This window comes from Prionailurus bengalensis, chromosome B3 (assembly GCF_016509475.1).
Source record: "Prionailurus bengalensis isolate Pbe53 chromosome B3, Fcat_Pben_1.1_paternal_pri, whole genome shotgun sequence".
Taxonomy (NCBI): domain Eukaryota; kingdom Metazoa; phylum Chordata; class Mammalia; order Carnivora; family Felidae; genus Prionailurus; species Prionailurus bengalensis.
In genome coordinates, this window is record NC_057355.1 from 2,551,997 (window position 1) to 2,579,421 (window position 27,425).

The 27,425-nt window shown below is 53.4% G+C and overlaps 1 protein-coding gene across 1 annotated transcript in view; it reads right to left on the bottom strand.

Annotated features, from left to right (window-relative positions):
• The window catches only part of TMC3 (transmembrane channel like 3), a 41,776-nt gene that overhangs the window by 7,976 nt on the left and 6,375 nt on the right, over positions 1 to 27,425 (bottom strand). The window contains exons 4-17 of the mRNA XM_043554616.1: positions 22,050 to 22,131; positions 18,775 to 18,881; positions 17,697 to 17,795; positions 17,454 to 17,596; positions 16,069 to 16,216; positions 15,170 to 15,213; positions 11,769 to 11,916; positions 10,036 to 10,145; positions 6,473 to 6,551; positions 4,582 to 4,827; positions 3,796 to 3,924; positions 3,224 to 3,291; positions 1,303 to 1,431; positions 94 to 204 (exon numbers count right to left, since the gene is read on the bottom strand). Coding sequence (XP_043410551.1) covers positions 94 to 204; positions 1,303 to 1,431; positions 3,224 to 3,291; positions 3,796 to 3,924; positions 4,582 to 4,827; positions 6,473 to 6,551; positions 10,036 to 10,145; positions 11,769 to 11,916; positions 15,170 to 15,213; positions 16,069 to 16,216; positions 17,454 to 17,596; positions 17,697 to 17,795; positions 18,775 to 18,881; positions 22,050 to 22,131 — 1,643 coding nt within the window. The remainder of the gene's footprint in view (positions 1 to 93; positions 205 to 1,302; positions 1,432 to 3,223; positions 3,292 to 3,795; positions 3,925 to 4,581; positions 4,828 to 6,472; positions 6,552 to 10,035; positions 10,146 to 11,768; positions 11,917 to 15,169; positions 15,214 to 16,068; positions 16,217 to 17,453; positions 17,597 to 17,696; positions 17,796 to 18,774; positions 18,882 to 22,049; positions 22,132 to 27,425) is intronic.

Sequence of the window (27,425 nt, forward strand, 5' to 3'; positions counted from 1 at the left end):
CGTCGGCCGGGAAGAGAATTCCCTTCAAGGCAGGGGCCCTTCCCCTAGAGCTCAGTCGCTCAGGGCAGAGGAGACAGACCCGAAGTAACTTACCTGAAGGGCCCGCAGTTCAGAGACGGCTTGTACCGAGCAATAGCAAAGACGGTGGGCAGCATGCACAGAAACAGCATGAACAGGAGCATCGCCAGGTAGAAGTTGTTGGATCTGCGAAGAAACCGCGTGCCGCCTGCCGAGTCCCTTCTGTGACAGTTGACACGATGATATGCCCAAACCGACACCCACACCGAGGCCCTGACTCTTTAGACAGAAAAATCCTCCTCCTGCAGGAGGCTCCCGGGGCATTGGGGCGGGGTTGAGCCTCCGACTTCGGCTCAGGTCGTGATCTCACGGTTTGTGGGTTCGAGCCCCGCGTCGGGCTCTGTGCTGACAGCTCGGAGCCTGGCGCCTGCTTCGGACTCTGTGTCTCCCTCTCTCTCTCTGCCTTTCCCCTGCCTGCACTCTGTCTCTGTCTCTCTTCCAAAAATAAATAAATATTTTAAAAATTAAAAACAAAAGATGCTCGCGGGGCACAGGAGTGGCTCAGTCAGTTAAGCGTCTGACTCTTGGTTTCTGCTCAGGTCATGATCTCAAGGTTCGTGGGTTCTGCTCACATCAGGTTCTGTGCGGCTGCACGGGGCCTGCTCGAGACTCGCTCTCCCTCTCTCTCTGACCCTCCCCTGCTCGCTCGCTCTCTCTCAAAACAAAGAAACATTTTTTAAAAAGTTTAAAAGGACGCTCTCGGGACTGTTGAAGGCAGTGCTGTTCCTAGCAGCATGGGGAACACCCCACGCGCCCACCGACAGGAGCAGGGATAAAGGCCCTGGGGTGCTCTCCTTAGGAAGCACCGCACGAGCACAGGGCTGACGGTACACAAAGCGAGAAACCGGGAAACGCGGCACCCTTAGGACTCGGTAACAAGGGGAATTGAGTGCAAGGGGGGCTTCCGGGTATGACTCTGGGTCTGCTTCTTGATCTGGGTGCCGGTTCCCTACTCGCCTCCGGTTCGTGCACGCTTACGCCTTGTGCCTTTTCTAGATGGTTCTTAGACCAGGAAGGCGTTTCAAAACACATGTGAGGAGCTGGGGAGGAGTGAAGCGGAGTCGATCTGAGGGCGGGGCACGGGCGGGGGCTTCAGGGGACGTGCGACCAGAGGGCGGACGGGCCAGGGCCAGGCGGCCGCGGGGACACCCCTCGCGACACGTGGCCCCGGGGGCGGGAGGCCCGACGAGCCCTCCGTGCGCAGCGGCCGAGGTTCCCACTCACCTGGAGGCTCGGAACACCTGCTGGTGGGGCACGTTGCAGGTGAGCACGGCCCAGCTCCTCAGGTACATGAGCCCGATCAGCTTGAGCACGTTGAAGGCCGGGAGGCACGGGGAGAAGAAGGCCCCCATCCTGCAGCACAGGGGAGGCGGTGAGCTGTGCCGCTTCGGACGCCTGGGGCGTCCCCGCGATGCCTAAAGAACCGGAGACACCCCGGAGGGACCGGGAGCCGGGCCGCCCGGCTCGCGGACACGGCCGATCACCCCCGTGGGCGAGGAGTGACCCTGTGACGTGCCGCTGCCGCGCGGGTGTGCTTGGCGCTTGTGTCTGCCTCCTCGTGCGGCGGGGGACACACACGTTCGCCCCAACACCTGACAGTCGGCCTCGGGCCACCCCGCTTTCCCGAGAGACCCGCCTTAGTACCTCTTGTCGCGAATAGAAATCCCAAGAGAATCTTTGCTTTCTCGCTTTGACAAAATTGCCCATACGGCAGTCCCCTCCTGGTCTGCAGGGCTCTGTTCCAAGACCCCCGCGCTGGGGGACAGTGCTGAACCCCGCATACACCGGGTTTTTCTACACATCCCCCCCCCCCCCCCCCCCCCCCCGCCCCAGGTGATGAAGTTTAACCTGCAAGGTCGGCACTACGAGATTAACAAGAACTCCCAGTAAAACAGAACCATTAGAAGATAATGTCACAAAAAGTCTATGAAAGTGGCCTCCCTCTCAAACTATCTTATGAACTGCACTCACCCTTCTTGCCACGATGCGAGATTACTGTACTTATAAAAGTGCCTGATGCTGAGCAAAATATTAAATAAGCGTTGGGTGTGGCCTTAAATACTGCATTTGTGAAAACTGTGCAAAAGGGTACAGACTTTGAGAAATGTTACTCGATGCTTCTCTGTGCCTCATGCCTTTTACTGAATGATTAGGGAGAGAGATTGTGTTTTCTGAATGCACGGAGCCTCCGAAAAGAAGGATGGAAACTTCTTTTCCTTGCCTGTATTTGAACAGACAGCACTGCGTGTGGTCCGACAGGCAAAGCCAGAGGCGGAGGCTTGACTCGGGGAGCTCCCCGCCGTGCTCCCACAGACACGCGCGTATGTGGGGGTCCCTTTGCGTCTTCGGTGTCTTTAGGAAAAAGATTGCCTTGGCCAGGAGTTGCCCCGCGTGAATGGATTTCATCCCAGGATGGGTCTCTCCGTCTGGACGATGGCCATGCTCTGGGCTCAGTGTCTCCATGAAAATATGGAGGCACATGGGAGGGACAGTGGGGGGCTGAGGGCGGGCCTGGACCCAGCTGTGACACAGCCACTCCCTGGAACTCCTGGGGGCTCAGCAGACTGTGTTCCCACCCGTCCCCCAACCTCCCAGCAGCTTATTCTAATGGTTCCTGTGCAGATATATATATATATATATATATATATATATATATATATATATTTGGGGGGGGGCTGTGACTAATAGTGGCCTAAATACAGACTATTTCTTTTCTCGTTCCTTTCTGCAAAATGCTTAGAAAGCCATTGCTAAAAAGCCATAGTAAAATTAACTACACTTGCAAGATGGTCTAGTTAGGAACTGTTTATGTCGCTTTTAATTCTTATGACTGTTAACAATCGTGTCCCGTCCAGACCCAGTAAGGCAAAATCTTAGTCCGGGGGCGTCTGGGGGGCTCAGTTAGTTAAGCGTCTGACTCTTGATTTCGGCTCAGGTCATGGTCTCATGGTTTGTGAATTGGAGGCCCGCGTCGGGCTCAGCACTGACGGCACGGAGCCTGCTTGGGATTCTGTCTCTGTCTCTTTCTCCCTGCCCCCCTCCCCCGCTCATGCTCCCTCTCTCAAAATAAATAAATAAACTTTAAAAAAAAAATCTTAGCCTGGATGAGAGGTACACAAAGGTAAGAAGGAGCTTTGGTACTTACCAAATCATTCCTTGGTTGTAGACTAAATGTAACACGTTCTCTGCTATTTTGAATTCCCCGTATTCAGGCTACAAGAGAAAAGGAACTTTCACATTAAAAAAACGGTTCCAGGGGTGCCTGGGTGGCTCAGTGGGTTAAGCATCCAACTCCGGCTCAGGTCATGATCTCACGGTCCGTGAGTTCGAGCCCCGCGTCGGGCTCTGTGCTGGCAGCTCGGAGCCTGGAGCCTGCTTCAGATTCTGTGCCTCCCTCTCTCTCTGCCCCTCCCCTGCTCACGCTCTGTCTCTGTCTCTCTCTCTCTCAAAGATAATAAATAAATGTTAAAAAAATAAATAAACGGTTCCAAAGTTCCTTGTGCGAACCAGTTCACGATAGCCACGTGCAAAGGGTTCTTTGGTGTTACAGACAGAGAGAGATCGCGGTCTGCGTGGCCACCCCAGGAAACAGTACGGCTGAGAACGAGAAGGCAAGTCAGCCCTGTGCACCCTCCCCTCTTCCCTCCCGTTTCAGCCACATCAGGAGAGGAGGGTGCAGCCATAGGAGCTTCCCCGTGGACCCAGCATCTCACTTACAAACTTGCTTTCCAGGTCCCAGCACCAGTAGTCGCTCAGGTACCGGACGAAAAGTCCTCGGAAGAAGTCGATGAGCAGAATGCTGGCCACGGTGAAGAGCATGTCGATGATGGAAAGCTTCAGCATCTCCTGGAACACAGGGGGTCCTTGGGGCCACCTCCTCCTGCAGGGCTCCCAACCTCTGCCAGTCCCCACGCCACCCCCACCCCCCCACCGTGGCGTCTTCGCGTCTGGTGCCTAATGGGCGTTCAACGAATATTTGTTCATCTGAATTTGAATTTTGGTATCTGAGTCCAACCTGACACGAAACCAGGACAGAACCTGAGGTCTGTGGTTCTGAGGCACTGGAGACCACTTGGGGCCAGTGATTCAAGTTCACAGGACAGACAATAACCTGGGGGGTGTGGGGGGGTTGCTGAGATTCTCTGCATGAGATCCCGTACGGGGAGGCCGAGCCTGGAGCGGATGCCCGGGTTCAGGCCTTCCTTCTGCTCTTTACTGTCTGTGTCCACGGGCAAGTACCTTCACCCCTGGAGTCTCAGTTTCCCTGCGTGTGTCTACAAGGAGGGTCACGATAGGGTCTCATGAGGACTAAGCGCTTAACACGGGGCCGGCACGTAGCCAACACTGCACGGGTCTTTGTGCTGATTGTTACCATCGAATCGGAGAAAATCGGAAACGCTCACTGAGCCTGAGTTTCCTTTCCTATAAAACAGAGGTAGTGACCCTTCAGAACGAAGTGATGAATGGCTGTGGAGGGGCTTTACGAGGGACCGAGGGAGCCACCTGGCCGACGTATGTCTCCCAGCACTGGTCTTGAAGACTCTGGGTGTAGATGGCGGTCTTATTGACCCCCGCGAGGGGCAAGGTGGGGGTCGGCAGGCCAGCCTCCTCTGGGGTCCACATTCCACTTCTCCCGAGCCCGGTCCCGGGCCCACGCGTGGCCCATTTCTCCCCTTCAGGGGCCGCACTGGCGGCAAAGAAGACAGTAGACCCCGTCCAGTGGCTCGCGTTACTGCTGGTGGCAGCTTCCTGCGGGGGCGACGGAAGGAAGCAAAAAAGATTGCTGCGTGTTTGTAAATAAGAATCGTAGACACCCAGAACAGCGCTGCTTGGGAATAATCTCCCTCCGCCTCTCTCTTTCTCACTGTGCCTGTCTCCCTGTCCGTCTCCGTCTATCTGTCCACTCTCTCTCTCTAGCTGGGTGGTTGGCCCCTTCATCCCCGGCCTCCAGACACCGTCCAGGTTAACACCCGGCGCATCTTCTCACCCCCGCGAGCACGTCGGGACAGTTGTCACCCCGTGTTACAGAGGAGCAGGCTGAGGCTGACGAGGACGCTCCAGGGCGATGTGCGGGCGCATCGCGAGTAAGGGCCCCGTCCGTGTGGTGCCACGGCCGCTTCTGCCCGTGGGAGCCTTCGGAAGGTGGCGCCGGCCGAGGCCCCCTCCCCCCTCCCCCACCACGTGGGGCGCCTCACTGGTGCCGCGGGCTTACAAGGGGCGCCGGAGCTGCCCTGGGCGGGGCCGGGAGGGGGGCCCCCTCTGAACTGTCCCCACGCATGCTCGTGTTCTCCCCAGCGCCTCAGTGAGTCTCACGGCCAGCCTCCCTTCCCGGGATGGTCCGCTGTCGCCGCAGATGCCCGCCTCGTCCCGATGGATGGAGCTCACAGAGGCGGGGCACCCCGGGCAAGGGAGCGGAGTCGAGACGCCCCCGCTCCCCTCTCCCGGCTGGGTCACTCGCCAGCCATAAGCTCCGGCCTCAGTTTCTTTTTTTTTTTTTTTTTTTTTTTTAATTTTTATTTCAACGTTTATTTATTTTTGGGACAGAGAGAGACAGAGCATGAACGGGGGAGGGGCAGAGAGAGAGGGAGACACAGAATCGGAAACAGGCTCCAGGCTCTGAGCCGTCAGCCCAGAGCCCTACGCGGGGCTCGAACTCACGGACCGCGAGATCGTGACCTGGCTGAAGTCGGACGCTTCACCGACTGCGCCACCCAGGCGCCCCCGGCCTCAGTTTCTTTAGCTTGGAAACAGGGCTAATTCTGCTCTCTTTACCTTGAGAAGGCCACAGCTGAGTTGAGTGGTGAACGAGACGAATGGAGGGCAAGAGTAAGCAGTGACAATGTCTGCAAGGGTGATGGCCCCGGTGGGTGTGCGTGTGTGTGCGTGTGTGTACACGTGCGCACATGTGTGAGTACGTGTATGCATGTGTATGTGTGCGTGCGTGCACGTGTATATCTGTGTGCACGCACATGCATGTGTATGTGTGCTGCACGTGTGTGCATGTGTTTGTGTGCGCGCACACCCATGTGTGTGCATGTGTGCATGTGTATGGATGTACGCGTGTGTACATGTGTGTGCACGTACATGCATGTTTATACGTGTGTATGCATGTGCACGTGTATGTGCTGCACGTGTGTGCATGTGTGCGTGTGTTTGTATGTGTGCGTGCAGGCATGCGTGTGTTGGTATGTGCGTGTGTGCACAAGTGGGCATGCATGCGTGTGTGTGTGCGCGTGTGTTTGTGTGTGTGCGTGCAGGCATGCACGTGCGTGCGTGTGCGTGTGTGCACAAGTGGGCATGCATGCGTGTGTGTGTGCTCGTGTGTGTGTGCATGTGCGCGTGCAGGCGTGGCAGCGAGGATGGGACGGGGGCCTCTGCCGAGGACGGCACTCACCTCAGCGCTCATGCTGTTAACTTTGTCCAGGAGAGCGATGATCAGGCTGTAGAGGTTCCCCAGGTACAGCACGAGGACCCTGAAAACACACGCCCGCCTGGAGAGAGAGCCCCACACGCAAGCCCGAGGTTCTGGACGTGCCCCACTTGGGAGCGAATCTCACGGTCACCCCGAGACGGTGGCTGCCCCACGCGGTTCCCTTCAGAATCGTATGGGGGGGGGGTGGAAATAAAAGTTCCAGAGCGGTAAAAATAAAAATTTCAGCCGGTCTGGATGGGGCCTGGAGACCCCTTCAGGCCCCGTCCCGGGGGCAGCATACTAAAGCCGCTAGTGTCGCAGGAAGCGTGTGAGCTGAGGAGGTGGGGCTCCGGAGGGTCGTGTAAATTACGCGTCCTTGTGTCCCCATTCCTGGTTCGTAAGGTGATTTTCCAGGCAGGATCTCATTCGAGCCTCCCAACCGGTCAGGCGCGCGCTGAAGGGACAAGTGGATTGCAACACGGGGCCCAGTGAGCGGCTCAGGTCCAGAGTTCTCCAGAGGCGGAACACCACCTGAGTGCCGCGGGGTCTGCTTCCCACACGTGGGTCAGGCCGCCAGCCGCTCGGGGACTCTGGGCAGCTGTGAGTGGGGGGGTCAGCCGGCTACCGATCAGAGACGCGCTCCCGGCCGGGCAAACATGCCCTGGGATCTCCCAGCACACGGCCTGAGCCTTGGCAGACGCGTGTCGGGGACAACGAGGCCAGGCAGGCGAGCGACGGGTTCACCGGCTCCTCCCGGGGACCCTGACTGGCACTTAGGGGGTCACGAAACCGGTACAGGTGCATGAAGAAGAGAAACGGCTTTATCCCAAGGACCAGACTCCAAGCTGATGCTTGGCGTCGCCCCTCGGTCCCCAAGGCCCCGTTGTTCACAGGTGCAGTTCAGACACGTGGGTGGGAGCCAGCAGGGGGTTCTGGGGCATCACTGCCGCCGGTCCTGGCTGGCCCCTCCACTCCCTGCACAGAGGAGCCCTGGATCCCCCCTCGACTCCCTGCACAGAGGAGCCCTGGCTCTCCCTCGACTCCCGGTGCACCCAGCCAGAACCCGTTTGTCTCTGCATTTGGGGCACCTGCACAGGGCAGGACCCTCCGAATATGCTCGGAAGTGCTGCCCGACAGGAGAACAGAGGATTAACACGTGCTTTCCTGGTCCCCCTTTGCTCTGGGCCTCCCCGGGCCCTGGACAAAAGGTGACATGATCTGCTGTGGTGAGTTAATGGGACTAAAACAATATGTCTTGCTCTTATGACCAGAATTAGCCCTAATTTGTCTCGGGCGAGTCTCTTGATGACTCTGTTTCTCTAGTTTTGACCGTGAATAACGAGACCGATCTGTATAATACGATTGCTGTTAGACCCAACGCAGTAATAGAATTGATCCTCCCCAATGCTTGCTGGTGGAGACAGAGCTGAGGCAGACACTTCTCTTTCAGGTCAAGATCGGGGCTGGGCACAGGAGGAGGACCGGGTTTGGGCCGGTTTGGAATCTCATCCCGGAGCCACCCTGGGTGGGGAGGTTTCTGCAGACCCCTTGCCGGCTCTTTCTTTCTTTTGTTCTTCCTTCCTTCCTTCCTTCCTTCTTTCCTTCCTTCCTTCCTCTTCTTTTTCTTTCTTTCCTTCTTTTCTTTCTTTCTTTTTTCTTTTCTTTCTTTCTTTCTCTTTCTTTCTTTCTTTCTTTCCCTTTCTTTCTTTCTTTCTTTCTTTCCCTTTCTTTCTGTTTCTTTCTTTCCTTCTTTCTTTCTTATTTAATTCCAGTTAGCTAACATATACAATACCCAGCGCTCATCCCAACAGATGCCCTCCTTAATGCCCATCCCCCATCTAGCCCATCCCCCCTACCCCTCTCCAGTGACCCTCAGTTTGTTCTCTGTATTTAAGAGTCTCTTACGGTTTTTAACCCCCTCTCTGTTTTTATCTGACTTTTCGTCCCTTCCCCTATGTTCATCTGCTATGTTTCTCGAATTCCACACGTGAGTGACTTAGTTTGCTTAGCGTAATACCCTCTAGTTCTATCCACGTTGTTGCAAATGGCAAGATTTCCTCCTTTTTGATCGCTGAGTAGTATTCTGTTATATATACCATACACGAAACCAAATTCAAAGTGGGTGAAAGACCTAAATGTGAGACAGGACACCATCAAAATCCTACAGGAGAAAACGGGCCGCAGCAACCTCTTACTAGACAATCTCCGGGGGAAAGGGAGATAAGCGCACAAATGGACTAGTGGGACGTCATCAGAATAAAAGGCTTCTGGGGCGCCTGGGGGGCTCAGTCGGTTAAGCGTCCGACTTCATCCAGGTCATGATCTCGCGGTCCGTGAGTTCGAGCCCCGCGTCGGGCTCCGGGCTGATGGCTCGGAGCCTGGAGCCTGTTTCTGATTCTGTGTCTCCCTCTCTGCCCCTCCCCCGTTCATGCTCTGTCCCCAAAATAAATAAACGTTGAAAAAAAAAAAGATATAAAAGCTTCTGCACAGCCAAGGAAACAACAAAACTAAAAGCCAACCGAGATAGGAGAAGATACTTACAAATAACATATTGGACACAGGGTTAGTATCCAAAATCTATAAGGGACTTACCAAAATCAACACCCAAGAAACAAATGATCCAGTGAAGAAACGGGCAAAAGACATGAACAGACACTTCTCCAAAGAAGACATCCAGACGGTCCACAGAGCCATGAAAAGATGCTCCACATCACTCATCATCAGGGAGATACAGATCGAAACCACAGTGAGACCCCTCGATCTTTCTAGTAGTGTTTTTCTGCCTTTGAGATGACAGTTGGGTTTTAGGGAGAGGCAAACAGCCCTCAGGCCAAATCCTAGCCTCACCTATTATTGTCAGTCAAGTTGTGAGGGACACGGCCACACCCACCTGCTCCTTTGCAAATGGCCCCTGGCCACTGTCCTGATGTAACAACCTCGGGGCTGAGCAGAAGCCACAGAGACCTATCCTGAAAGACCCAAACCGTTCACCCTCTGGTCTTTCGGGACAATGTTTCCCACTCCTGAACGAGAGCAATCTTGCCCGAAGCTGGCGGATGACTGGTTCAGCAGAATGTCACCGAACGGCACAAGAGATGACGCAGACGCAGATGTGAGGCGGGGCTGTGTGGCGCCTCCCCGGCCCCGCTCGGCCAACAGTCCCCGCTCCTGGTCTACCGCATGGACGAGGGGACTGCCCTCTGGGGGCCGTGGAGTTTTCAGGGAGACGGGGCGAAGCCAGCACTAGAAACGGATGTGGGTGCCCTGCCCCCATGGGGACACCCCTTCAGACCCAGCAGCTGCCACGCCTCGGGCCTCCAGCACCCCCAGCCGTCGTGTCCAGCCACCAGCCTCGCACCGCCCTCTCCACCCCTCTCTCCCGGCCTCCTTTCCCTGCTCCTTCCCCCTTTCTCTCCTGCGCATCCTGCTTTCCTTGAGAGGCACCCCCGGGGAAGTTCTGTGCTAAGCTTTCAGGGCAGCGAACAAGCTGGGCTCTTGAGGGACGCGGGTCCCCCCGCGTGGCATTTCCCACGGGGCTCCCGTACCTTGCCAGCTGAAAACGCAGCGTGGTCCGCGGGTGGTACATCTCCAGGGCGGCGATGAGGTCGAAGGCTGATGGCGCCAGCATGGTGACCAGGGAGACGACCACACTCACCTGCCGAGAGAGAGCGCCAGCCGGCCGTGAGCCCCCAGTCCCCCCTGGCCCGGACTCGCGTGCCTCCCGCTGGCCTCCTGGCCTTCCGTGCGGCCGCTGGGCACCCGGAGGGCTGTGCGGTTCCCATGCGGAAACCCTCCCCCAGATCCCTGCCGATTCGATGTTTCGGAGAGGCCCCTGCCACCGTCGAGGCCTTTATTCCTTTTAGGAGCCGGCTTTAATCCAAGATGCTGACGTTTGCCACCGGGGATTTGTGAGCAGTCCCGCCACGTCTCCCAATTGCCCTGCTGGTCACTTGGGTGGCGGGTGGAGGCGACCCAACTATTACACACAGGAAAGGGGGGTGCCCACAGGTGATCGGATACGCTTTCTGCACACGGAAGAGTAAATATCTCGAGGGTCACGCCTGGGTCCTGTTTATCTGCCTTTCTGAAGGACGTTTAGCTGGTACCCGGGCGGTGTGAGCTAAGGAAAGATGCCATATCTGAATATGCCTTTAAAAACCTGGTCTATCTGCAAACACAGGTAACCCACTTACCTGGCATGAAATAAGAGGCCTGAGAAAACCTGACCTGATGCCGTCTCAGGTTCTGAGCAACGAGGGTCGCTTGAGGAAAACCTGAGAACGGCCTCTCCCCTACGCACTTTGCTCCGCAAATTCCAAGGATGACGCTCGTTTCTACAACAGCAGTCGGCGGGACGGTCTCCGCAGCTGCCTTTTAGACCTTGGCGGGAAAAGCCAACGGGGCTTGGGAGGCAGCGGCCTCACAACAGATACTAAGAATTAGGAGAGTGATCGTAACGTTTCTCTCGGCTGCTTCCGTCATGGGAATATTCACCTCGACCAAGAGAAGAGACCTTTTAGCAAACAAGCCTGGTTTGGGATTTAGAAATCCCTGTTTGTTAATTTAGAAATACGGAGGGGGCGCCTGGCCGGTCCATCCATTAAGCGGCCGACTTCCGCTCAGGTCACGATCTCACGGTTGGTGGGTTCGAGCCCCGCGTCGGGCTCCGTGCTGACAGCTCAGCGCCTGGAGCCTGCTTCCGATTCTGTGTCTCCCTCTCTCTCTCTCTGCCTCTCCCCCATTCATGCTCTCTCTCTCTCTCTCTCTCTTTCAAAAATAAATAAACGTTTAATTGTGCTCTCTCTCTCTCTCTCTTTCAAAAATAAATAAACGTTAAAAAAAAAAAAGACATATAGAAACAACCTAAGTGTTTAAGAGCTGGCGTGTGGTCAGCTCTGACAGGTGCCACGGACTGCGATTTGGTCATTAAAGCGAGTCTGCAGGGGATGTCCGTGTCTGGAAACGTGTGTGTGCGAAGAACCACCACGAGACAGCAGCAAACCATAGTCCTCGAGACCCAAAGGCGAAGAAGGAAACGAACGCTTGAAGGTGACGTTGAATCGGAACCGTTCCCGACAGCGACCAACCAAACCATCCCTCCAGGTCTTGGTGTGGCCCCTGTGGCTCAGAGCCCGTGCAGTCGGTGTTCTCGGACAGGGGGACTAGGTTGTCCGGGGGGATATTTCCAGCCCACCTGCCTAAGCAACAGCCAGGAAGGGGAGGGCAGGCTGCTCTGGCGTCTCTCCTGGAGGGCGCGTGCGGGGAAGGCGGTGAGTACCTCGTTCTTCTCCCAGAGCGTCAGTTCCTTCTTTGACTGTTCCAGCTTCTGGGACCGGTCCACCACGAAGTAGATGAGGTAGATGCTCCCGGCGAGCGACAGAAGCACCAGGATGTTGGCAATAACCCTCAGGCACACGGTCACTGCCCTGCGGGGAGAGGCGGGCGTGAGGACGGGACGCTGGGCCGCGCTCCGGGCGCCGCGTGAACGACGGGACCCATCTCTTGTCGTGTGAACCCTCTGCCCTGAAGCATCGGTGCTCTCCCTACCCACCCCCAAACTCCTCCTCTCCTAAGGGATCAACGAGGACTTCTAAGCCCACCCCACTGCCCTCAGGGGGACTCGAGCCGAGTCTTGCGAATCTGACACTGTGCACAGGTCCATGCGGTAGGTGATCAGCTGTCTTTCCCTCGAGAACATATACTCTGAAATGGTTTACTCTTCCTCGCCGTGGTATTCTCAGCTCCTGGAACGGGCCCAGCGCGTATAAACACATCGTAGCTCTTTTCTAGATGATGAACGAGGAATGGAACAGGGGTTTGCTCTTTCCTTGCTAACTCTGGGGGCAAACTCACTGATTCCAACTGCCTCTCTATATATTTTTTATCTTTTTATTAAAAAAAAATTTTTTTTAGTGTTTATTTGTTTTTGAGACAGAGAGAGAGGGACCAAGCATGAGAGGGGAAGAGGCAGAGAAAGGAAGACACAGAATCCGAAACAGGCTCCAGGCTCCGAGCTGTCAGCACAGAGCCCGACGCGGGGCTCGAACCCACGAACTGTGAGATCGTGACCTGAGCCGAAGTCGGACGCTCGACCGACTGAGCCCCCCAGGCGCCCCAACCAACTGGCTTATTTTGAAGGCGTCTTCTTCCAACTTTGGGGCCAGACTTAGCCTGCGTTTCCCTGCAAACAGAGCATCAGGCAAAGGCCTGTTTGCAAGTACTTTACTCGGGATGTGATCCCAGGAGGTCTACGGGGGAGACGGGAGAAAGAGCAGCCAGAGGAGGGTACGTGACAGACTTGGCCACAGCTCGCGGCAACGGCAGGGCCTTCTGAGGGGCTTGCGAGCTGTGTCTCAGGACGGTCTGCCCGGCGAGAAGTAGGGAAGCCTCTGTCATCGCTTTCCTCCCTGCTGGTCAAGGGTGGCTCCCCGAGAGTGAACCCCCCGGCGTTGCCCCTAGCCTGTCAGATTCCCGTGCACGCACGCTGGCCGGGGTTCAGTGGGTGCCCCACACCGCAACCTCAGAGGGGCTGTGGGGGGGGCACTGAGCAGCGGGTACCAGTGAGGGGTGAGGGGTGAGGGGTGCGAGGGGCCGTGTGCGCACAGCTGTGGCGCCCCCACGGCCCTGCCCCGCAGCAGGTGCTGGAGGAAGAGGCGTGGCCAAGGAGGACGTGAAGGGCACAGAAGAGGTGTACCAGCCTCTCTGTAAAGCGTAATTCCACCCTCCGGGTGACCTCGGGCTGGTCGCGACACCCCCTCCACATCAGTGGTGGCCCTTCATCATCTGTACAAGGGGGAAGCTCACCCCCAAATGATCTGATGAACGTCACCTTGTCTTTCTGTGCAGAACTTTAGATGAAGAGTCAGAACACTGCCGATGGAGGATCTGAGAGAGGGTGAGGTCCGTTCATAGCGTCCTGTGCTTTCTCACCTGCTCCTGTGCCCAGACCACGCTGCCGTCCTGGGTGGGGGCCAACCAGGGCGCCCAGGCCACGCTATGGTCATTGGGTGGGGGGAGGGGCAACCTGTTGGTCCCTGTGCTGACTGCGCCCAACAGTGCACGTGACGGGCACAGGCTGGGGTCGCCAGTCAAAGGTTCACTTCCCCCGTCTCTACCCAATCCTTCCGCGTCCTGTGATAATATCCTGGATATCTCAGGAGGCCTATCGCGGGCCTATTCTCCCCAGGCTTTGGCAGCCGCGGGAGGATTCAGGAGTCGCTTGTGGAAGAGACTTGGGGAACAGGCTATTCTTGCTGCTGATGTATTTGCTTATCGTGATGGGTCGTGCGTTATCTTGCAGTCAGACGCTGCAGTTTTTAAATGTGGGGGGACAGCAAAATCACCTGGTAAGAATGTGGATCGTGGTGGCCCACGTCCAGACGGTCTAACTCAGGGAATCGGGGTGGGCCCCAAAGTGGTCGGCATGTTTTGTGCCCGGGGGGTGGCTGTGATGGGTGGGTGCTCTCTGCCCTCTGAGAAGCTTCTATGGAGCCCCATTCTCGTTTCACAGGGGAGGAAGTGGAGGCCCGGAAGGGCCAGGGGACCGTCCCGGGTCGTGGCAGCTAAGGACGAAGGGAGAGTAGGCGCCCCTCCCCTGCCTCCCTGTGGGGAATCCTTCCCACCTGCTTCCTCAGGGGCTTGCGTGGGCTTGCGCACCTCCCCACGTCCACGGCATGGCTCCGACAGGCTTTCTGCATCACGGAAACGAATCCAGGGGCTAAAGACCCAGGGAGGATGTCAGAGAGTTGTCCCGTGAGGACAGGTCACTGTCCCTTGGGGGATTGGCCCTTCCGTGTCAACTCTCTGGCTAAAGGGCCTCACCTCACCCAGAGAGCCCTCAAATCCCAGAGAAGTTCAGATCTGAGCCATCACCTTGGAAGGCTTGTCGACAAGAATTGGATACTATTTGCGTCTTGTGACTTCTGGGCTTTGTTGCTCGGGGACCTGGGTGGCGCAGTCGGTTGGGTGTCCGACTTCCGCTCAGGTCGTGATGTCGCGGTTTGTGGGTTCGGGCCCCGCGTCGGGCTCTGTGCCGGCCGCTCGGAGCCTGGAGCCTGCTTCCGATTCTGTCTCCCTCTCCCTCTGCCCCTCCCCCGCTCACGCTCCATCTCTTTCTTTCTCTCAAAAATAAATAACCATGAAAAAGAATAAAGTACTCTTTGCTTAATTTAGCAAGCTAGAAATTGGTGCTAAAAATACCTCCTTTATTATCTAAGTAAAAGAACTCTCACCCTGTGGCCTGATCTAAGGAGCAAGGAGCCACTCTTGACTACTGACCGATTAGATTACAGGCTTCCCACGTGTCACATTACTAGGAAGACGGATTTTAAGAAGAAAGAAGAGGGGCGTCTGGACTGCTCAGTCAGTCAGATGTCCAATTCTCGGTTTCAGCTCAGCCCATGACCTTGCAGTTTGTGAGTTCGAGCCCCGCATCGGGCTCCATGCTGACCGTAGGGAACCTGCTTGGGATTCTCTCTCCCTTCTCTCTTTGGTCCTCACCTGCTCTCTCTCTCTCTCTCTCTCTGTCTCAAAACAAATAAATAAACTTAAAAATATTTTTAAAAACGAAGAAGAGCTACCTGACGATGTGTGAAAATAAGATATAGATAGTTGGATCATTTTTGTGCCAAATTAAAGTAGCATTTCAACGAATGAAGCATGGGGAGTCTCCATACGTACGGGTTTTTACTTTTCTCCTTCTCCTGTTCTTCCAGGATGGCCTCCTTTAAGGAAAGACACATTCAGTTAGAAGCTTAGCGTTACCATTAATCATAAGTCTTCAGAATTATTTCATGATAAGAAATGATGAGTCAGTATCTGGAACCACTCTGTGAGACGTTGTTGACATCAGTGCTTTGTATAATAATTAGATAAAAACGGAGGGGCGCCTGGGTGGCTCGGTTGGTTAATTGCCCAACTTTGGCTCAGGTCTGGACCTCGCTGTTCATGAGTTCGAGCCCCGCGTCGGGCTCTGTGCTCACAGCTCGGAGCCTGGAGCTTGCATCGGATTCTGTGTCTCCCCTCTCTCTGCCCCTCCCCTGCTTGCACGCTGTCTCTCTCTCTCTCAAAAATGAATAAACATTAAAAAATAATTAAATTAAAATAAATGCACATGGGGGCTTGGCGAGACGAGGGGGCAGAGCATGCTATTTAATAAATGAAATGATCTAATGATGTTTCCCGAAAGGGGCAGCATTGAGCTGTCGGGTTGCTCAGTAGACCCGAGTCCCTGCGAGCTTCTAACTGCTTCCTCTCCTGAGCTACCGCTAAAGCTCACGTCGCCAACACGCTTGTATTTTTTCACTCACAAATTACCTGCAATATGGTGGCAGTCCCTTATGCAAATTACCAGCAATGCACCAACTGAAATTTTCGGGGGATGAAATTTAGAAAATTAAAATAAAGAGTTTTTCAATGCCCCGTTCTGTATTCCATGGGACTGTGGGTGCACGGGGCCGGTCCCCTCGTCGAGGAGGACTCGGACTCTCGCGGAGGCCCAGGGGCTCCGCGGTCAAGGCTGTGGGCGAGGTCGGAGGACCCCTGACCGCCCTCGGCGCCCCCCGCGCCCCCCCACTCACCCTGATGCTGTTTACGATGGCGGCCGTTTTGCTCTCGGCGGCCTCCGGGTTTCCGATGAGGTAATCCCAGGCACAGAACACCCGCCAGCAGAACGTGTAGTTTTCATTGGAGGCTCTGGCGAGGCTCGTGCGCGAGTTCTTGGCCATCCTGCAAGAGAGGAGCCGGGACGAGCATGTGAGGGCAGCGTCAGATGGGCCCCGGCCGCCCCTGGGGGGCACCGGTGGGTCCAGCGCCCCTCTTGTGCAAATGGCATTGGCCACTCTGGTGGCCGGGAGGTCACTGAACGCATGTGTGCCCGGGGCCGGGCAGTGTGACTGTGAAATCAAACTCTCCCTGGAGCTGACTTCGTCTTCCTGCCCACTGAAGGGAGCCTGTCAGGTGCCTCCTGCCCATGACACCCTTGAGATGCCTCTGAAGGCAGGAGCCGCCGTCCCTCTTCCTTCCGACTGAAGGTCAAAGTCCCTCTGCCTTCAGACTGTCTCTGGTGATAAGCTTTTACCTGTTCTCTCTCCACAGTCCTTGCTCCTGAGTTTGCTCTCATCCGTCTCTTAGATTGTAACATCGAGCAAAAGGCCTGTCCTCCAGGTGGGGGTTTTGAGGACCCCCCAGAAGCCACGCTGGAAAGCTTCTTGCCAAGTGGAGGCCCCTGGGTCACTGTGCACCTCTTTAGGCTTTTGCTTTTTGATGGTGATGGTGATGGTGCCCACGAGGCTGACAGAAGCAGCCGGTGAGCCACGCAGGGTGGGGCCAGGTTCTCCCTGGACTCCCAGCCCGTCAGTCAGTCCGCTGTGTCTGGCCCCAGTACAGAAGCGGGGCGTGTGAAGGCTGGCAGGGCACCCGGCCGTCTTGGGAGCCAACCTGCCCATTTTAGTAATGAGGCTCAGGGAGGGGAAGTGAGTGGCTGTGGGTCTCGCGGTGGGGACGGTGCGGGACGCCTCACCCCCAGCCACTTCCTCCCACTGTCTTCCTCCCACTGTGTCTCCTCTCAGCGACGGACCGGGTGTGCCAACCGCATCATGACGCGGACGAGCCTGTCCCTTACCGAACTCGTAGCTCGGTCACAGGCCGACGTGCGGCCAACGGAGAATGTTTGGCTTTCTGCAAGCTCTGGTCACTTAGACCATCCTGTTCCGATCTCTATCACTGCACTTACTAAATTGCCTGAAATTACATTAACTGATAAGTCTGTGGGGTTCTTGTCTCTCCAGACCCAGCCCGGAGCCTGGCACAGAGCTGCTGGTTAAAATGAGCACATCTCTCTTTAGCTTTGGTCCCCCCACCTACAAAGTGGGTACAGTTCTGCCTTAACGTTACACGGTATTGGCCAGCTGGCGATCACACGTATCACTCTTGGCATGTATTTGGAGAAACTGAGCAGCCATACTTTTTTAAGAGGATGATGAAGCTGTAAGCAAACACAGCCATGCCCACCAGGAAGTACGCCAGGGGCAGCCGGTAGCCCGCTCTCCCGATCCTTCTCTCCCTGCCGTAATAGCCATAGAAGAGGACAGAGTACTGTAGATAACCCTGCAAAGAGACAACACTCAGCGTCACTTCCGGGCTCCAGAACCGTGGCCCCCGTTCAGCCCTCCCTCAAGATGAGAGTGCGACCCAGCCTCCACCTCACCCCCAGGGACCAGACGGTGTCCAGGTCTTGGGCAGACATCACACTCTCCTTGGGGATCGTCTTGCTGTCCGTGCTTCCGAAGGGCTGGCCCGCAATGAGCTGGTGGGAGAGAACAGGACGCCATGGGGTCCTCAGTGAGGGGAGGGGACCAGAAGAAAAGGGGTGGCCGATCCCCACGGCCTGTGAAGGCGTTGCACGTGTGAGATCTCTAGGGGCTGGGTTTCTGTTGATTCTCACTGATGGAGAGGTAACCCTGGGTGGGCAGATCTTCTCTTTGCTTGATCAGCCCGCCCGGGTAGTCTGTCGCTGGGCTGGACGGGGCCTCTACAGATGGGTTTCTGAGGTCACCGGGTTTCTTTGATGGCACGGAAAATAACCCCGTTTACTTTGGGAGGACAAACGTTAGTTGAGAAGTGGGTTTTATTTGAACAGTGTCTGCACCCTGGCCCAGAAGCCGAATCTGGCCTGTCACCTCTTTTTGAACAGCCTAAGAGCTAAGAAGCGTTTTTGCATTTTTAAATGGTTGGAAAAGAATTAAAAGAAGAATGATACATTGTGACACTTAAGAACGATCTGAAAGTCAAATTTCAGTATCCATAAATAGAATTCGACTGGGGGCGCCTGGGTGGTTCAGTCGGTTGAGCGTCCGACTTCCGCTCAGGTCGTGATCTTGAGGTTCATGGATTCAAGCCCCGCATCAGGGCTCTGTGCTGACCGCTCGGAGCCCGGAGCCTGCTTCGGATTCTGTGTCTCCCTCTCTCTCTGCCCCTCCCCTGCTCACTCTCGCTCTCTCCAAAATAAACAAACAGCAAAAAAATTAAAAAAAATTAGAATTCTACTGGAACACAGCCACACTGTTCATGTGCCGTCCGTGGCCACTTCCACACCGCGGGGCAGACAGAAGGGGTGTGACAGGGACCGCGTGGCCCCGCAAAGCCCGAGCTATTTACTAGCTGGCCCTCCACAGAAAAAGTTTGCTTGAATACAAGGATGATGAGGGGAGTCGTGTTATGGAACTGCTCTGACATCTCTTGTTTTTAACGACTGGCATTTTTATCTCTCCTGGGCTAGTTCTTACCTCTGGAATGACGATAAAAGCACCTGTCATAATTGTGAGCACAATATTAATTCCAAATAACCATCTCAAGAATATGAAATAGGAGGCAACACCAGATCCAAAATGACCTAAAGAAGGACAAGATAATAAGAACGATTAAGAAAAAAACCCAAAAAACCCAAGACAAACAAACAAAAAAACCCCCACACGCACACAAAAACCAAAAACCAAAAAACAAAACAGTATAAACAGGATGAACAGTATAAAACCCTCATGGTGCAAAGTTCTCTGTAAGCAACGTTGCTGTTGTTCGTGTATCGGGGCACAGACCAAGAAGGCCAACTGGGGTGTTCTCCCAAAATAGTCATTTACGTGGGTCTAGATGTTCCCTGGTATTTCCAGTTATAAGCACACACAAAAAATCCCTAATTTCATAAGTTCCCTAATGACGTATTCATTATGTCATTATACTTCAAATTCATTATGTCAAAATACTTCTGAAATACTCGTCAAATTTACAACATTTCATGTATGTTCAGAAGAACATCCGCATCTTTTGAGAGGAGCCCGGGTGGCTCAGTCGGTTGAGGGTCTGACTCTTGACTTCTCCTCAGGTCATAATCCCAGGGTGGTGAGATCGAGTCCCGCATCTGGCTTTGCACTGGGAGCCTGCGTGGGATTCTCTCTCTCCCTCTGTTCCTCTCCCCTGTTCATGTGCTCTCCTTATAAAAATAAAATTAAAAAAACCCAACTCTTTTAAAAAAAGAATCAACATCTTTTGAGAATTTGATATATATATATTTCATTTGTTATAGTTTTGAGAATTCCCAGGATTTTTCTTAGAATTCTTTTGTCTCAATTTCAAGATATATAGCAATTGGCTAGATGTTAACATTAGGGAAAACTGGGTAAAGGAATTATAGAAACTCCTTACAACTCTCCTATATACCTGCACTTTCCTATATATTTTATTCCAAATAAAAAGTGTATTCAAAACCTAATTTCTATTAAGAAGATAAGGGTGTGTGTGATTTGTACCATACTTAAAAAAAATCCCCTGAATTTGTATTTCAAATTTAGTTTACGTTGGTCACAATAAATAGGAAAACACAAAACATCACAAAGAAAAAAAAAAACATTACCTATTCTAGAACACTAAATTAAAATTACTATTAGAGTTTCTGGGGCGCCTGGGTGGCTCAGTCGATTAAGCATCCGACTTCGGCTCAGGTCATGATCTCGCGGTTTGTGAGTTCGAGCCCCGCATCGGGCTCTGTGCTGACAGCTCGGATCCTGAGGCCTGCTTCAGATTCTGTGTCTCTCTCTCTCTCTCTCTGCCCCTCCCAGGCTCATGCTCTGTCTCTGTCTCTCAATAATAAATAAACGTTAAAAAATTTTTTTAATTACCATTAGAGTTTCTAACAAGCTTTTCCTGTGACCCCTCATTATTATTCTCCACGTATAGATTTTTTGTATAAAATTGGCATCTGTCTACAACATGCATCTTGAGTTATTAATTATTATCAGCATTTTCTCACGCAAAAAAAAAAATTCTTCCATGAAATAAATTGTATTGCTTCGTCAGCTGAATTTTCCGTAGTTTACTTAACCTCGCCCCACTCCCGGCCATTTCGGAAGTTTCTGACTTTTCACTTGGTGGGGGATTCACTGGCGTGAATAAGTCTGCCATAGACCATTTCTGTCCAAGGTCAGGGCACACTGGGCAAGTGCTCTCTGGAGAAAGGGAGTGTGGGGGTCAGGGCAGGTCAGGGGAAAGGGCCAAGCAAGGATACGGTGCTGGAGCCTGGCTTCCGCCGATCCCCCGCGGATCCTGGAAGGCAGATTGCACAACACGGTGGGTTGGCCCCACTTGGCACAAGGAGCTGGACTTCGTCCATCACGGCCTCTGGGCCCTCGGCTGGGGCAGGTGAAGTGTGCCCCGCATCTGGAACAGTGTTGGCCCAGGGCGGCGCTCCGGAGACCTGGGGTGGGGGGTGGGGTGGAGGGTTTGGTGGGGAGGGGCAGCCGTGAGTCACAGCAGCCACACCCAGAGCTGCTGGGAAGAGCTGGACCAGCCAAGTCGAGAATCCGGGTGGGGCACCGACTTCGTCCGCCTGCGCGCTGATTTTGTCGTGGCTCTCGTTTCTTCGGCCGTTAAGGGATGGGGGAGTTTTATCGAAGGGCACAAACAGCATGAAGGTTTTTGCTACAAATTTTAACTTTCCCCCGGAGACGCCTTCCCAGTGGGCAGTCCCGCCCATCGCGTGTGCCGGTGCTAAATTCCACTGAAATGCCGAAAATGGGCTTTTCTCCCTTTGACTCTCAGCTTTGCTGTCTCAAGGATGTAGGTTGCCTTTATAGGTGACCAAATGCAGCCCTCTCTTCCTTGATGGTTTCCTTCTTCACCTTCGGGATTGGACGGGCTTCTGTCCTGATCCATTCGGAGATCACACGCTCTCTCTTAATTCTTTCGTGGTTTCCCTATTTTATGTTTAATAGCTAATGGGACTTTAAGTGGAGGATCTAACAGAACTCTGTAAGAATCCGGTGTATCTGCAGTGCTGTGCTACGGATTCAAGGGCGGTAGTGTTCCTCACGTCCTTGAACCCTTTGGTTACGCAAGCTCATGTGCATCGTCAAAAGAATTTTTTTCGACGCGTCTTCCGGGTGGTTTTCTTCCATATACGTTTCACGATCATCTTGTTGAGTACAGAAAATTAAAAACCTGCGTTGAGGTTTTTGCCGCAATTGCTGGAAACCTGTAAAGTGACGTCAAGAAGGCCCACATCTTCCAAACATGAAGTCACCTGTGCCTCTCACAAGACTCTTGAGATACGTGGTGGCCCAATTTTACCGCTTCCTTCATTTCAGACCCACTGTTGAGTTTGTTCCTGGCATCGTGTGCTCTGTGTTATGTCTGTGTGTTGTGTGAACGAGTTTAGAATACGCTTTCTAAATGGTGCCACTCACCCCTAAGAAAATGCAGATTTCTGAGTTTTGGTTTGGCAAATGCTCACATCAACCTTGTGCAGTTTTCCACCTGCTCCTTCTGGGTCTGTGTCGGGTCCGAGTCACGAACGACCCGTGAGCCGCAGCGAATGTGGGACGGCTGTCGTCCGGGGAAGCGGCGGACAGATGCCTTCCGTCTCCACTGTCCCGCGTCCAGCCCGGCGCCTCACCACGCGCAGGGCGAGGACCAGGACACAGAGCCCCTTCTCGGGCCACGCTGTCGTCTGGCCGCTGGCAGGGCCTCCCCGCTGCCCCCCACCCCCCACCCCCCGAGCGCCCACACTTACTCTCGATTTTCTTTATCCTCATTTCCCAGGGGATGAAGGTGACCATGAAGTTACAGGCCCCGCGAGCAAATTTCCGCCAGAGCTGGAAAGGAGGGAGCAGGGTTAGCGGGCTTCGCATTTGTCAGGATGGCAGTGACATCGTGACGCTAAGGTCCCTGGTGGAGGAGAGGTTCCCAGACACGCCTGTGATTATGACGTCATAGGACTTGAGGCCACACTAGGACCAGAGCAGCCCCCGTCCGCTCTTGGTAGGGTGACGACACCTGCTTGGGACCTGAGCTGCGGCGTCTGTATCGACGTGCGTATGGTCCAGGGTCACAGGCTGTCTTATTCCTACCGTTCCCGCCCTGGGGACTAACAACAGTGGAAATCACTTGAGGAGTGATGTCCACTCTGGGGCTGGGGCCCAGGAGTCCGCATGGCCAGCAAACTGCCCCGGTGACCACAATTCCCCGCTTGGAGGATGAGAGTCTAGAACATACGCCGAGCACGAGCCCTGCCCGCCGTGTGCCTCCTGTCCCGCACCTGTGCTGGTCTCCTGCCCTCTCTCCTGGCAGAGGCCGCCAGCGGGGAGATCTGCAAATTCGTCTTGTGTGTTTAAGAGGCAACTGCCAAGAGTTCAAGCTCTCTCTCTCTCTTTTTTTTTTTCCTCTCTCTCTTTCCTCTGAGGAGAATAAAGCACAGCGCGCCGGGACTCCGGCCGCTCCCTCACAATGTTGGCAGGCTGTCCATTTTAACACACAAACAATCCGGGCTTGTGTTGGAAGCAAATGATATCACCGCGGAAAGAAGGGCTCCAAATGCAATTATAGGATTCTGAAGTCTGAGACAGCGCGAGGTCCTGATGCTTGAACGCACGATCGTGCCGTTCGGGTTGTGCCTGCCAAGGCCAGACACGTGAAACGCAAATCTGTTCGAGTTTCACCAGACGTTGTAATTGTTGGTCTTCTGTTCATGACCCAAGACGCAGCTCAGACCTAACCACGCCCGTGATGCGTCCGCACAGGGTCTCTGGAGAGAGGCAGACCCTGCTCCCTGCAAACTTCTCGGCCATCGACATTCTCGTCACGCTCAGCTCATCCTACCTCGTGCTGCCCTTCTGTTCCCCCCCCCCCCCCCCCCCGTGGCTTATGTCCTTTGGCATGGAGGCGAAGACCAAAGCTTTCGCTCTGTTGTCCCTGCAGCAGGCAGAGGCAGGGTGCTCACACATCCTCGGGGGACGGTTTGATGTTGGAAAGCATCTGAGTCTCTGGCCTGCGGTGAAGTCCTGCGGTGTAGGCAGCCCTGGAGGAGGGCCCCAGACCTGATGCCAGCTCCAGTTCAACCGCTACCCTACCGTGCGCTCCTGGGAAAGGCGTTTTCTTTCAAGGTCCTCATCGGTCCAAGAAGTGGGCTTTGATCAGTGGTATTCAGAGTTACTCTTCCAATGAGAATTTCAGTGCATGAAACAGACTAACGCAGAGCAATTTTTCTAAGTGGGAGATGCAAAACCTCCTCCTCCGCGCCTCTGGTGCTCATGTGATAAGTCAGGGGCCCCGAACTCAGCTTCAAGGCCGCCAGACCCTCAACGCTCCTTCTGGTGACGACGGTCTGCCCTAGCCTTCTAAGGGAGCTTCCTTGAAACGTGTGATTTGTTATGACCAAGATTCCATAAGGCATGGGAAAAAACACCTGATTCTCTGATGGTGTGCATCAAATCTCCATGGAAAGCCTGAAACTCTGAAATGATTTGAGATTTTAAGAGCAGAGCAAAAACGAAACAAAGCAAAACCGGGAGCCAGACTTGGAAGAAATGGGTCTTAATTGTGGGCCTGGGTTACTGAGTCTGGTAAGACTCCGTACCAAATAAGCTCATTCTTGCCTCTTTGGGAAGTCTTGTAAGTTCACCTGGCATAAGTGCGTTCTAACCACATGAATGCTAGTTTAGGAAAAATGCATTCATCCAGAGCGCGTCCTGAGCACTGTGTGTGTTTCTAGTACAGCGGATGCAAGTCGACAAGACGCGTAAGACGTCAGCTGGCGCCGAGCTTGCATCCAGATAGAGGGAAGGCAACGAAAGAGTCGACGCCACCGTGGGACGTGGTCCATTAGGACTGGAGGAGCGAGCTCTTTTAAACAAGGGGGTCAGGAAAGGTCTGTCTGCAGAGGTCATACTTGAGCTGAGACTTGAATGAAAAGAAATCAATACTTCAGAAAATGATAAATCGGTAGAGGAGCTCTCTAGGAGGGCAGGACAGCACGCAATCCGCGAGTTAGCACGTGCTGGACATTTTACAGCAGAGGATGGAAGGGGGGAGGTGGGGTAGATCCAACAGGTAGGCAATGGCCAGATCAGTTGGGTCATGTGAAGGAGTGAGATTTAACTCTAAGTGTAATGAATGACTATCTGTCTCTCTGTCTGTCTATCTATCATCTATCTATCTATCTATCTATTATCTCTCTACTATCTCTCCATCCATCCATCCATCTATCGTCTCTCTATCATCTATCATCTCTCCATCCATCCACCCATCTATTTATCTATATCGTCTATGTCTCTATCAATCATCTATCAATCATCTATCTATCTATCTATCTATCTATCATCTCTCCATCATCTGTCCATCCATCCACCCATCTATTTATCTATATCTATCAATCTATCTATCTATTATCTCTCTACCATCTCTCCATCCATCCATCCATCTATCGTCTCTCTATCATCTATCATCTCTCCATCCATCCACCCATCTATTTATCTATATCGTCTATGTCTCTATCAATCATCTATCAATCATCTATCTATCTATCTATCATCTCTCCATCATCTGTCCATCCATCCACCCATCTATTTATCTATATCTATCTATCTATCTATCTATTATCTCTCTACCATCTCTCCATCCATCCATCCATCTATCGTCTCTCTATCATCTATCATCTCTCCATCCATCCACCCATCTATTTATCTATATCGTCTATGTCTCTATCAATCATCTATCAATCATCTATCTATCTATCTATCTATCTATCATCTCTCCATCATCTGTCCATCCATCCACCCATCTATTTATCTATATCTATCTATCTATCTATCTATCTATCTATCTATCTATTATCTCTCTACCATCTCTCCATCCATCCATCCATCTATCGTCTCTCTATCATCTATCATCTCTCCATCCATCCACCCATCTATTTATCTATATCGTCTATGTCTCTATCAATCATCTATCAATCATCTATCTATCTATCTATCATCTCTCCATTCGTCCATCCATCCACCCATCTATCTATCATCTATCTCTCTATCAATCATCTATCTATCTATCTATCTATCTATCTATGTTTTAAGTAAGGAAACAGTTTAAACAGTTTGAACAGTTTAAGGAAACAGTTTACTGTTTCAAGGATTGCCCGGGCTCCTGCACGGAGGAGAGCGGATTATAGGGGGACGTGTGCGAAAGCAGTAGGGTCTTCCAGGAGGCCAATCAGCCTATATACCATCATAGGCAGGTGCCAAATCATGCCATGCAGGCTCCAGGGAAGGGTGACCTCCCTGGTGGGTATTGCGTGAAAAACAAAGGACGTAGAATATTAGAACCAGAAGGAATCTTGAGAATCACACGTGAAAACCAAAGTCACAGCAGGGAAATGATGGCAGAGAGACTTGGGTGTCCTCCCTCCTGCCGCAGTGACTTCTCGGGTCCCGGAGGCCCCACCCACTCAGACCTTGCTTCCGTAAGAAACAGGGACACCTGCTGGCACTGAAGGGGGCCTGCCTGTAAGCGGGCTCAGGTGGAGACCCAGGGGGGCGAGGACACAGGCCGGACAGCGGGGAGGGCCCCCCAGGATGCCTTGTGCTCTGCAGCCGGGACTCCCAGGACAGGACAGGGTGGAGCCCCTGGGAGCGGTGACCGGATCTCAGCGCCGGGAGTCACGGGAGAATGGGTAGCCCGTGACACAAAACGTACTGTTTGGAAAACAGTCGCATCTTCGTCAGACAAACCAAGGACTATAAACAGATGGGCTGCGGGCTTGATGGCTTCTGTTTTCTCCCCGCGGCAGCTGGAGTGGGTGCTGGTCCTCCGTGGTTCATGTCAAAATTTCCAGTGTAAAAAATTATAGGGGCTTCTGCGCGGCTCCGTCGGTTAAGCGGCCGACTCTTGATTTCGGCTCGGGTCATGATCTCACGGTTGTGAGTTCGAGCCCCACCTTGAGCTCTGTGCTGACAGTGCAGAGGCTACTTTGGGATTCTTTCTCCCTCTCTGCCCCTCCCCCACTCCCACTCTCTCTCTCTCTCAAAATAAAAAAAAAAAGAAATACACATAAAAAGGTGGAGGAATGTTGTTCCGAACAGGGAGGGGAGGAACCAAAGTGTGAAGAAGACACGCGAAAGGGGGACCTATCCTTGACACTTTACTGCACCCCCCAGAAGGCGGAAGTGACCCAGTCGGGACATGACCCCAGGGCCTGGGACAAAGCGTGGCACGTGGATTAAACTGAACTGGATCGAACCCCTTTCTGCAGGGCCATTGCTCCTACAAAGGTGCCACCGAGCACCTTTGGGCAGCCCGTCTCTAGGTGAGGCTGGGAATTCTGGTTCCCCTTCTCATTCTGGAAACCCTGAGTCTAGTAAGTCGGCCCCTGGTCGAATTACACCTTTAATCCTTACTGATGTCACTGTGACTAAAAGTTGCTGTGCTTTTCACTCATATATATTACAGGTTGTCTGAACAGGACCTTCTAGCATTTTCCAAGAGACTTCCCACTGCATCGCAGGCCATCTGTTTAGGGAAAATGAGGGAGCCGGGCGGCACATATGCTTAGCATTAAAAAGATAATTTTGTTAAATGTATTTATCGCATGAGCCCCATCATCGCCTGACAGGCATAAGCACTCAGGGGTAATTTTCGTCCTAGGAATAGATTAGAGTTTTCAGGCACAGTCTGTGCAAAGGAAGAAGAAAGCCAAGGCAGAGCCTTGAGGACCCTTTGCGACTCTATCTAATTTTTCAGTTAAGTAAAATTTAGGACCAGCTTTAATTAAAAAAAGGTTTTTTACATTTATTTATTTTTGAGAGACAGAGAGAGACAGAGCACAAGTGGGGGAGGGGCAGAGAGGGAGGGAGACACAGAATCCGAAGCGGGTTCCAGGTTCCGAGCTGTCGGCACAGAGCCCGACGCGGGGCTCGAACCCACCAACTGGGAGCCGAAGTTGGACGCCCAACCGACGGAGCTACCCAGGTGTTCCGTGACCAGCTTTAATTTAAACTTCATTAAGGATTTTGTTGGTTTGTTTCAGAGACTCTGAAAAGAGTGCATTTGTCAACTCTTATCTGTTAAAATATAACCAACTTAAAAAAATACAATATCCAATATTGGCAAAAATATGAAG